Here is an 11,829-nt window from a genome sequence, read left to right as displayed (position 1 = left end):
TGTTCTCGACGAGAAGTCTGTGCACTACCAGGAGCTACTGAGCAAGTTAAATTCTAGTGATCTGTATATATCAGGTGCCAAGACATGATGAAAACAGTTTTTAAGGCAATCCAGTTTGAAACGATGCCGGAGTACATATGTGGTCTTTTTCAAATGAGAAATACCGAACGCAACCTACGAGGATCAAGGAAACTTGTTATCCCATACGTTAACACAACCACTTATGGTCTTCATTCCTTCAGATACACTTCTGCAAACATGCGGAACAACCTAACAGAGGACCTGAGGTCAATAACGTCCTTGAATGAGTTTAGAGCTAAAATATGCCAAATATCTTTCGAACAGCTATGCAATTGTTACTTATGTAAATAGTAGTTTATTGTACAATATATAATATGCGATTTTATTTTTTATTTTTATTATCAATACTATTTTATTTATTTATTTATTTATTTATTTATCTATTCATTTATTCCTTTATTTATCATTTTCTCGGAGAAGTTAGCTATACAGCTACTCTTGTAAATCTGAGGTGAAATAAAGGTGATGTATGTATGTATGAAGGTTGCCATTGTTTAGGTTTATTCAATGCATATATGACGTCATTGAGCAGTCTAATAAAAGCTTTTGTTTCTGATGTTGTTATCCTGTTAGATGACCCACGTGGATGGCAAAACATGATCAAAATCTGTACTGACAAGTCATAATCAATCCGATCAACCATCAGCGCTTCTAAATTACCCCCAAGAGCTGGCAATAGTGGTCAATATTGTGTTAACTCAACCTTGTTTGATTGGAGTTGGCACAGCAACGTAATGCCTACTGATTTTACAAATGAGTGCCTGTCAAGAGCTGAGTGTGCGAGCTGAGTAACAAGGTAAAAATCTGATATAATTTTTGTATTAAGTTGTTCTTCATAAATGAGGAAAGTTCATTTAAATGATCTCTCCGATTCCTGATCAAAATTTTAACGGCAAGTTTCAAAGACCTATGTTGAACGCATGCAAACTCCGGTCCTTTGTAATATACAGTTAAACTCGTAGCAAAAAAGAACGGTGAAATCTCCACTGAAGTGGGCTAAGTGTGAGTTAGCTGATGTTTAATCGCGAACTCGAGAGAAACTTAAAAGCTAAAGGAATGAAGGAAGCTCGACAGGTGGAATAAATTATAATTTGATATTGCCTTTATGAACAAGAACAATAACTTCTTGTATATACACAAATAAGCCGGACCCTAAATGAAAAAAATGCAACCTTGGTGAGGCGATAAATCGAATCACTGACTCTGTCAGCATGTGTAACTGAGTAGGTTTATTTTTTGTCCACTTGAGTAAACTCCCTGCTGGTAATACTAAAAATAGTAGTTTCAAGCGGTACTTTTCATCACAATAGGTTAATATCAAACAATATAACTTTGTTTTACCTGCAGTTCTTTTCCTGATGTTCGCGGCGCAGTACGGTTTGCATTTCCGTCCGAAAATATCACGTTGGGTACAGATTCTACTTCGAAAGTCATGTTTTTACTTGCGTGCACCTATATGAGAAAATGAGATCAAAATATCTCATTATCAATGTATTATGATTACTTGATTACTTACCAAGTTCTACTGACTCGACTTGACAAATGTTTTCAAAAGCAAACTTTGTGCGGTGAAATCAAGCAATTCTGTTTTTAACATTGAGTTACAATTTCTGAAACTTGGTTAAATCAGCTGTTTTTGCCTGATCCGTGAATAGGTCTTCTTGTTGCAGCCGGGATCATGATGATTACTTGGTATTAAATCCGTTTTCCTTCCCTTCCACTTCCTGTCGGAGTCAGAAATATATCGTTCTTTTACAAGTTTCAAGAATCTTGTTACATGTAATGCAAACATCATTATTTGCCACATCTTCGTAAACAGCAATTGAAAAGTCAATGTATAGCAATATAAAATTCAGTCTGCAGATTCTGAGGGTTTTCTGGTTCCTCGTCGTTAACGTAACTAGTGGATCAGAGACTGACAAGTAATACTCACTTTTCAAATTAGCTGCAAAACGGCAAACAATCAAAACAAGCGGTAATTAAGCTTTCTAAGCTGGATTGAAGATGCAGTTCAACTGTGGGAGAGTTCTAGAAGCCTGTATTGTTTTGCTTGAAGGAAGGGTATATAAATCAGAGCATCCTGCTGCTATAGCCAGCTCCGCAACTGCTCGGTTGATATCTCAAGTCAGGAAACACGTATCTGCTCAATCTGACAGACTGGGATTTTCAGCTCAGTACCAAATGACGTCGCCGGTAAGTACACGCATATGTACACGGAAAATAACTCACGTATTTATCGTTGAAAGAAGCGGCTGCGATATATTTATATCCATTTGATCAAAATTATACTGGCAAACGTTGATATTTCCGGTTAAAACTTTGTTTTTAGGTGTATTTTCAAGTAATCGTCAATTTACAATTTAATAATTTGTGTGACTGATGAATAAGATACAAAAGCACATCAAGGAATTATGAATCCAGAGATATCATAAATTACGGATTGATTCTATGTTTGTTTAGTTTTGAAATGAATCGTAATTGCAAAGACTTCTATTCACTCGCTTCTGTCTAAAAATAACGATATCTGAAATTAAGGTGGTGAGCTAATTTTAGACTTCAAAACAACCGGTTGCAAGAATGCTTTCAATGTTCGTTGTTTTCTTTAACTTGTAAAATATAAGGAACGATTTGCAATTTGCATTACCCCCTACAAATAAACACGAACTTAAATTCACTAGAATGCAAATAGTTCTCGTTTCTCATGATAAAATAAGGAAGATCTCCTGGTGTTTGTAATAATGTGCCGAGAAAATCCCAAAGCCTCAGCTTCTCCATCTAATATTCTGGTATGGAGGTAATGAGTGATGTTGCCTATTCCATTTGGGGTGGAGTATAGTAAGTAAGTAAACACTTTATTTAGTTAGGGTAATTAACAATTATTCCATGAGCGCGTTGGATATGAGATGGTAAATAGCCAACGAGGCCCGTAGGGCCGAGTTGGCTATAACCAATCTCATATCCAACAAGCGCGAATGGAATAATTGTTTTATTAAATTCGGTGCGTTTGTATACTTGGAAATTATAGCTTAATTTCATTGGATTTTAATTTAACAAAGCGACCGGAAGTCTATGTGGCAAAAACAACAACAAGTGGGAAATCACATGACATGCGCGCCGTTTGTAAAAGTAGTTGAATGAAAAATTTGAAAGCGAAGCAAGCGAATTTGCTCAATGAAATTACAATCAAGTAGAATTCAAGGAACGTCTATCAAATTAAGGAGATATAACCTTGGTCAGAAAGTTTGAAAAGCGATCAAGTTCGAGTCATGGATAGGAGCCGAAGAATTGTGCACTTGCACATTGCCGTTGTAATAATGCTGCGAAAAACTTTGATCGCCGTGTGATACAGACGTTGTGCCAAAATCATTATTATTCTCGACAAGACCGCTTTCAGGATTCCCTCGCTTTGAAAGCCTTGGCATTTTGAGCTGTATGTTGTTGGCCAGATTCAGAGTCAGGGACATTATCTTAGCGTCAGATTCATCTTCGAGCTTCAGAAATTCCGAGGCCACCCTGATGGTTTTTCGTGGCTGGTAAAGAACCGGGCTTACTTCAGTTCAGCTCAAAACACTCAACTCCTTGAGGTGTTTTTCGCAAGGACAGAATTGTTGGCGCTAGGTGTCGTTCATTCTCCCGTCCTCGTTGGCCGAAAAAGAGACCGAGATAAAACTCGGGCCGTCCCCTGTAGCTGTGCGGAATTTTTGCTCTCGGCCGATCCGAGCTCGTTTAAGTCGAACAGTTTCCTCATCTGCCCACTCGAAATTAGTTTCTTATGGACTACGCCGGCAATGATGCCTGTTTTCCTGAGGCCTTTTACAAATGCTCTAATAATTTATTTGCCTGGTCAGAGATAATGGAAAACGGTTTGTGGTGCGGCGGCGTGCGAAATACGTGCCATCTTTCTTTCTCGCAGACGTGTAAAAACATTGCAAACAAACATTCAGTTCTTCCTTTGACATTTCTTATATCGGTTTCGAAATTTGGTGCCATCAGGACTAGCAAGCCATTCTGTTACATAATCTTCATGAATGCGTAAGATCTCGACGGTCATATTTTAATTTTGCAACTTTTAAAGGAAACTTAACGTATACGTACCGTTAAATAATCTAATCTCGAACTTTGTGACTTTTTTTGCTTTTACTGAGACGGCATTGTCCATAATTTCCTGTATTTCTTCTGTAGATAGCTCACCGAGTCTGCTTTTTTTCATGCATTTTTTTTGTCGACGAAACTTGGCTTCCCGCGAAAAGGTTTATGTCGAGCGGCATTTACCGCATTCATTTCCATATAAGGTCAAACGCAGGTATAATGGCTGGTAACCGAGATCCAGTGAACCAATCAGAAAGCTAGAATTGCATTATCCGAGGTTGAGAATTTAACGCTAGATAACTAAAAGCTAATAAACTTGTGGCCCTCGACGTGGCCCTCGAAGTTCTAAAAAAAGAAGAAGAGAAAAGCCAAAATAGACTGCAAAACAGTCGTATTTTTTGCGAACGCGAGAGACGGTCAATGTTCCAACGAAAGGTCTGGAGCAAGTGTAAAAACGGCGAGGGAGAATGGGGAGAGACGCTAAAAAATACGACTGTCTGCCATGCATATGTTAAATTCGCTCAAAATTACCCGTTCTTCCAGCAACGGGAAATTCCCATTGGTTTAATTCTGACGCAACCTGTCATCAAATGTCACTCACACCTCATCAAAAAGATATATACGTCGTTTCAGTTTCACAGTAAAGACAGTAATTCTCGCGGGAAACGGACGACGTTGACTTGGATGCGCTTCTAAACGATTTAGCAGCGGTCCACTCGTAAAAATTATCATTTTACTTTCAGTATGTACGGCTAGCTCACTTAATACATCGGCAATATTCCTTGAAATTTATAACTGGAGACGGGCAGGTCGGGTTTCTCAACGGCCATTCGCATGCATGAATGACCCCGAGAGCTAGCATATATACACGCAAACAAATTATTTCTGCACGTATTTGTCTTGGGGCTACGGACTGAACAAGACTTAAACGTCTTCTAAACCTTATAATTTTGTAAGGTAATAAGTTATAAGTTTTATTGGACCTTATAGGATTAAGTATTGTCCAGTCTGTAACCGCAAGAAAAACAGGAAAAATACGTGCAGAAATATTTTGTTTGCGTGTAGATTATGCATCAGTCAATTCCAGCAGTGCCCATCCCCCCCCCCCCCGGGCTAAACCCCGGGCATTAGCATTTTTAAAAAAAAAAAATGGGCAAATTCCCCGGGGTAGGGACACATAAGCTGTCTAAATGCCCCGGGGTGGGGGCGAAGAAAGAGGGCAAATGCCCTGCCCCCGGGATCGTCGCCGTCCAGCACCTCCGCAGTTTTTTAATTAATCAGTGAATAAAACGGTCAACTGTTCAGTATTTTAACGCAACGGTAAGACTTCAAGGACAACAGTACGTGTTAGTTGATTCTGATTATATTTTACTATTTCTTTATATTTGTTTTTAACAGTTTGCTAGAAGATAGCTGGGGTTGCGGCGGACGTGCCCCCAGCCGCGAGCGATGATAGGCGCCTGTATTAATTCGCAGGCTACTTTTTCTGTGAAGAATCAAGACATTTTAAATGATGATGCATTGCATTTTACGCTCGCAAGATCTGTCTTGAAGATCGCATCATTTGAATTCGCAAACCTTAAGCATTTAACTCCACTTTCATGATTTTAAAAAATGCTAGGCTAGTTTTGAATGCGAAATGCGAAATAGTTGTGTTCACGTCAGTGATGGTTTTGTGATAAACAAAATATAGTTCACCCTGTCGCTTATATTTATATGCTTACAAGTAATGAAGAAATGTCTAAAATTGAGAAAACCTAGCTTTAAAAACATCTGCAAGTTTCTCTAGTCCCTGACGGACAAGCCATTGTTCCACAAACGCCTCGTCTTTCCCGATGAACTCATCCATGGTACTTTCTAAAACGTGTGTCGAATGCCCGGGGGTCGCCCCGGGGTACACAAATGCCCAGCCCCCGGGCCGCGATAAAATTGCTTATGCCCCACCCCCGGGACTGACAACGTGAGCAAATGCCCCGCGGTTGCCCGGGGGGGGGGGGATGGGCACTGCTGGAATTGACTGATGCATTAGCTAGTCTCGGGGTCATGCATGCGAATGGCCGTTGAAAACCCCAACAAACGTCTTCATTTATAGATTTCAAGGAATATTTAATGCCAATGTATTTAGTGAGCTAGCCGTACATACCGAAGGTAAAATGATAATTTTTGCGAGTGGACCGCTGCAAGGTTTCACTTTTTGAAGGTCGCGTGTGACTGATAACCGCTAGAAGATGTGGGTGGAGCTGTCGAGCAATTTCTGTCACCTTAGTGACATAATACGACCCCCGCTTAGAACGAATTCGTTGCATGAAAAGCCGACAGTCGTTTTCTCGCCTCAAACACCCTACGGGCGTGTGAGGCTTGCGCGCTTCACACGCGAGGATCGCGCTTACAGCGCTTCGCGCCTTCCGAAAACGTCCGAAAGCGACTGTTTTGCAGTCTAAAGCCAGAAAGAAACAGTAGGTACTTCCTAACCGTTTAATTCTGACCACATACTGACAACATCTGCCAAAACCAAGCGGCCACATTTATCTGCGGGTAGGATCGCGAAAGTTCACGCGCGATCGCTGTAGTTAGTTTAAGAAGGCTGTTAAATCTTAACTGAGAGAAAAAAACAACTTATCTGAGTTTGGTTTAAGCGGCGTGGATGACTTTTTCTGAAAAGTATCCCCATCTCCGAGTTGCTGAAAAACAAATAGCTGGCTATACGCAAAATCTAATATTCCCACCAAGGAAGACCGAGTACATTTAACATTGACTCAAGGGAGCCCAACGATGGTTCTGTCATCATACTTTAAAACGGAAATCTGGAGTGCTTTGAAAGGTCTGTAGGTTAATTTTAGGCTGCGCTAGGCGGGGGAGGGGAATAAAGGCCTTTCGGACACTTTAGAACAGATAATTTACCGAAACGAAGATAACACATCAGTTTGGAAGGCTGGATGAACCAAATCATGGTCTTGATGTTCCTTTTTAGTTTCTCATCACAACGTTAATTCTTCGTACGCTGCTTGCGACGACGAAAGTCCCTGTCAACAGCACAATGAAGCCATCGGTTGCACCAACAAACAAGACTCAAACAGCACTTTCGAACGTTAAAAAGCCTTGGTTGAATGAGCCAGCTTCAACATGGGTTGAAATTCGCTTGGTGACCAGAAAAGGGATTCACTTGATCATGTTCCCAAATGGCACAGTAGCCGGAACCTGGAACAGCTCTCTAACGATGTTATATGGTACGTGCCGACTTTTTCCCTGTAACATCACTACGTCATCAAGTCCATATTGATCTTACTTGGCGGGGAAAGGGAAGGGTCTCATAAGAGGGTCTTTTCGTTAGGTTCGACTTCCGACACTCTCTCGGGTCTGGTGCCCGAGCGCTTTGTTACTATGTTAGTTTCGTGGAGAAAGAAAAACTGGTGTACCCGGAGAAATAGCTTCGGAGCAAGCGAGAATCAACAAAAACTTGAACCCAAACCCTCATATGGCACCGGGCCGAAATCGAACCAGGGTCACGTTGTTTGGAGGCGAGTACTCTCACCACTGCGCCATCCCTGTTCCCTCTATGCTTGATGATTTCGAATTATATTTTAAATTTTGCTGTTGGCGAACATTTCACTACACAGATAAAATTCTTTTATTTTTGTGAAAAAAATGGCCATTTAGTTCGGAATAGAAATTCTCTATGAGCAGAATGCAGAATCAGACCACAAAATGTCTAAAGCAATCGTCATTGCTTCCCAGCTTTACTCGATTTGGCAAATTCATGCCGCCTATATGAAGGTGACATCGATTACTGATGAAGTATTTGTTTTTTTTTTTTTTTCAGGATTGTTTCTTATTCAGTCCCACGGACGGGGCACAGTGAGGTTAAAGAGTTTGACAGCGATGAAATATATAGCGATAAGCAACGTTGGTCAAATTTACTCAACGGTAAGGTGTTTGGTAGATTGCGAGAAAAGCTCACTCAGTTGCTTTACTCCCCTAGTTCCAAGATAATTTCGAAATCCTTGATAACAAACCCAATCCATTGTAATATATTTTTCGGTAAATGTATGTTTAGATATTACTCTTCTCCTGTAATTCCTAATTCTTACGCAAAAACTGAGTGAGTGGGTCTGGCTCTTTAGCAGACTAAATTTATCAGTACTGTTGTAGTTTACACAGAAAGTGGCTACTAGCTAAAAAACATTGAATAATCCCGTTCATTTTCCGCTCATTCCGTCCTGATATACTAAATACATGGAGTCCATAAGTAAAGATAAACTGTTTTTCCCACAGTCTGTCTCGGAACCGGTGAAAAGTAGACTGTTCACCGAACAGACTCGACAGCAGACGCAAGTTTAGTACTTGGAATTGTGTTTAAAAATTGAGTAAATGTAGTCAGGAGATGACATAATCGATTACTTGAAATTGTGTTCACTTACAGTTAGTTACAGTTACCGAGTCAAGACTTGCGCGCTCTTGTACTAATTGTCACGTTGAAATGAATTGCCATCAAATTGGCAAGCAGTTCGACACAAGTTTTTCTTTCCCAATTGTCACCCAACACGAGACGTCACGAGTTTGTCTTGTTGTTTACTTGGGCGCGCTGAACGAACTGATTGTGACTGACGTGCTTGCGAGCAGCTTACGAGTCTCTCCGTTTGCTCGACAAGTGTCAGCCAATCCGAAGTTCACTCTGGGCCTACACTGTAATGGCCCAAGTGTCCATCAAGGTAGATCCAAAATTTCTTTGATGTTTTCTAGGCCAACTCGTCAAATGAAGACACCCTACTAAAACACGCTCAGGAGGAGAATCACTTCTACTCATTCAGCTCCTACTTGTATCCAACTGATCAGGCTCACGTATCCAGTAAATGGCTACTTGCAATTGGATCAAAAGGACGAATGAGGAACGCTTCAAGGGTGCAACTTCATCACAAATCTCATCAGTTCCAGATTATTGAAATACGAAACAAAAGGGAAAAGATCGATTTGAGTGCGTTGTTGCGTCCCAAAGGAAAGTGAAAACGACGTCAGAGACTGGCTGGGACCTATGTATTGCCATGTATGTTGCTGGAGACTGTTCCTATATCGGGGAAAGCAAAAGCTTTTGGAACTCGCGCGGAGCCGAAGATGATGATCCAAGCCGCATCAGCAAATTAACACAATGCTGATCAGTCAACGGATCACAATATCTATCCAAGTCACGCCCAGATCCTCGAAAACAGTGTAGCCAACTGCAGAACAAAACTTTTCTTGTGGGAATCGTGGCATTCCACTTTTAACAGCTACGTCGTTAACAGAAGGAAAGCTATCACTCTCGCTCAAAAGCGTTTGATTTCAAATTAAAAAACAACTAGAAGAAACTAAAAGCTTGTACCGCGAGCTACATTGAACCCAGCCTGCGTGTAATCCGATGAAACTTTCACCAAGTGTACGACAGACTCTGACGACTATTTTTTTTTTAAAAAATAGGCAACATATTGCACTACAGTGGAAGCTCTCTTACCGGACACGCTCGTCAGCGGACAGCTCTACTTACTACCGTCTTCACAAAACTACGTTTGAACTCCCATACAAACTCTGTATTTACTCATTCCCGTAAGCGAAAGCGGCCGCGGACGCCTTGGGGGCGTACGAGCTAGCGGATACCCAAAAGGAATTGGTCATGACTTTAAAAGTTATAATTACTCGTAAGCATTTGTAAAAATTTACTCGTATAGACCTAAACATATGTATTTTTTTTCGGACAAAATTAACCTTAAGACGGTTTCCGAACCCTTTATTTTCCCGCGGTATACAAGGAATTTAGTTGTGAGCACACATTTTTTCCACAAACACTCTGTACATATTCATCCATATAAGGACACCACTGAATATATAAGCCGGAGAGCCTCTCAGCAGGCAGGGAGAGCCTTGTTTTCTTAACAGTGAAATGCCGAATATAATTCAAGCTTACCCAAGTATAAATAAATCAACCCGCCGAACAACATCCTCGCATACCTTATTACAGTCCGCCGCTCTTTCCAACCATTGCAGTTTGAATTATTACCCGAGCCCGCAAGTAAGGCAAGGGATGCGCAGAAAGCTGTGCAGTCCGTTTTCTCGCTCTGCAAATAAGGCCTATACGGGGTGTAAGTATCTTAACTTTCATCCTTTCGGTAAACCTCAAACTAGCCTTTTTTACGGTGAACTCAGTTTTCTCATTTTCCTGACAATATAGTCTAACATGTGTGTGACGCAGTTTAGGACAATTTTGAAGTTTCCCCACATCCACGTTGGTTAGGCAGATAAGAAAAGCTAACCGTGAAAAAGGGTTGTGCGGCCCGCATCCTAGTGTTGGCATCACGATAAGTTTCCAATTTCGTTTCTATCGAAGGAGAAGATATTGAAATCCACCCTTAGGCCCAGTTCAGACGCCGAACTTTTCATGAGCCAAACCTAATACGTTGAATTAAGTACATGAAAAGTTCGGCGTCCGAATCAGTTAAGAACGGCTACTTGAAATTGGCTAGCTCAGCCGGAAATTACGGCTTTGGAACGGCTTTGATTCAGACGTCGAACTTTCCATGTGCCGAACCTAATGCATACACCTTGTCTGACAACCGCTGATGTTTCGATGTGTTTTCGTTCAAACTAAATTAAGTTCGGTGAATTAAGGTCGACGTCTGAACCAACAGGCGTACTTTTGATAATTTGGGTCGGTCTAAATTCGAATTAAGTTCGGCTCATTAAAAGTTCGGCGTCTGAACTGGGCCTTACATGGCCTTGACGGAAACACTCACCGGGTATTGATATACATAAAACTGAATGCTAATTATCATGACCAAATAAATCATAACCATATGTCTATCACTCATCGGTTTATTGTCAGCTCCTTGAGACACTTAACTTGGAGCAACCAATATGATCAAAATATAAATCAGTTTCAAGATTAAATAAAACTTGCAAAACTCTTCTACTAGTTAAATTTGGATTGTGGTTACAGTCTAAGAAATTCTCTCTAAAGTATAGCTCCATTTGTTACAGCCACGTTTCTCTCGTTCACACCTGTAATCAGTGACAAGCACTGCATGAAAGGAGACAGTCACCTCCTCATTACTCATTGTTTTTCTCAAAGCTGTCTTGAAATACTTTATTTTTCGAAAAAAAAAATATTCGACACGTAAGGCCTCCTTTAGTTTACAAAAAACAGAACAACAAAAACAACAAAAAAACCCCCTAAAACCCCAGTTAACTCCTGATAACTCACCGAACCTACAAGAGGAATCTACAGAGATAAAAACTGATGACCGTAAATAAAGTGGTGTACGTTTCAATCAGGTTCACAAAAGAAAAAGAATACAACTGGAATAATAATTTGCCAACATAGCAAACATAACAGATCTGAAGAGAATAAAACCAAAACAAAGCAAAACAGCAAACGAATACTGTGAGCAACGAGTTACTGTTCTTTTGAGAAATGATACCTGAATTCCTTGACGCTTTACAGCCCTTACTCATTTGACTTTGACAAATAAAGCTAAATAAGGTCCGTGTTATCGAACAAAATGACCTGAAATGATTGGAAAAACAATAGGGTTCGATACTTTAAAATTTTAAAGGCTTGTTTCACTATCGCATAAGCATAAGACGTCATACGTAGAGTGAGACGCAGTAGAATGCTGATAATAATAAGCGACT

General features: G+C 40.5%; 1 protein-coding gene across 1 annotated transcript; it reads left to right on the top strand.

Moving 5' to 3' along the window:
- The first annotated feature begins 2,085 nt into the window (after positions 1 to 2,085).
- On the top strand, positions 2,086 to 11,066 carry LOC145470390 (uncharacterized). Its single transcript, XM_081454211.1, has 4 exons — positions 2,086 to 2,274; positions 7,142 to 7,397; positions 7,991 to 8,094; positions 8,911 to 11,066. The coding sequence occupies exons 1-4, from the start codon at positions 2,086 to 2,088 to the stop codon at positions 9,169 to 9,171; spliced, it is 810 nt and encodes a 269-aa protein (XP_081310337.1). The 3' UTR covers positions 9,172 to 11,066.
- Positions 11,067 to 11,829: the final 763 nt, after the last annotated feature.

The sequence above is a fragment of the Orbicella franksi genome, chromosome 15, assembly GCF_964199315.1.
Source record: "Orbicella franksi chromosome 15, jaOrbFran1.1, whole genome shotgun sequence".
NCBI lineage: Eukaryota > Metazoa > Cnidaria > Anthozoa > Scleractinia > Merulinidae > Orbicella > Orbicella franksi.
This window is presented reverse-complemented; position numbering and strand designations above follow the sequence as displayed.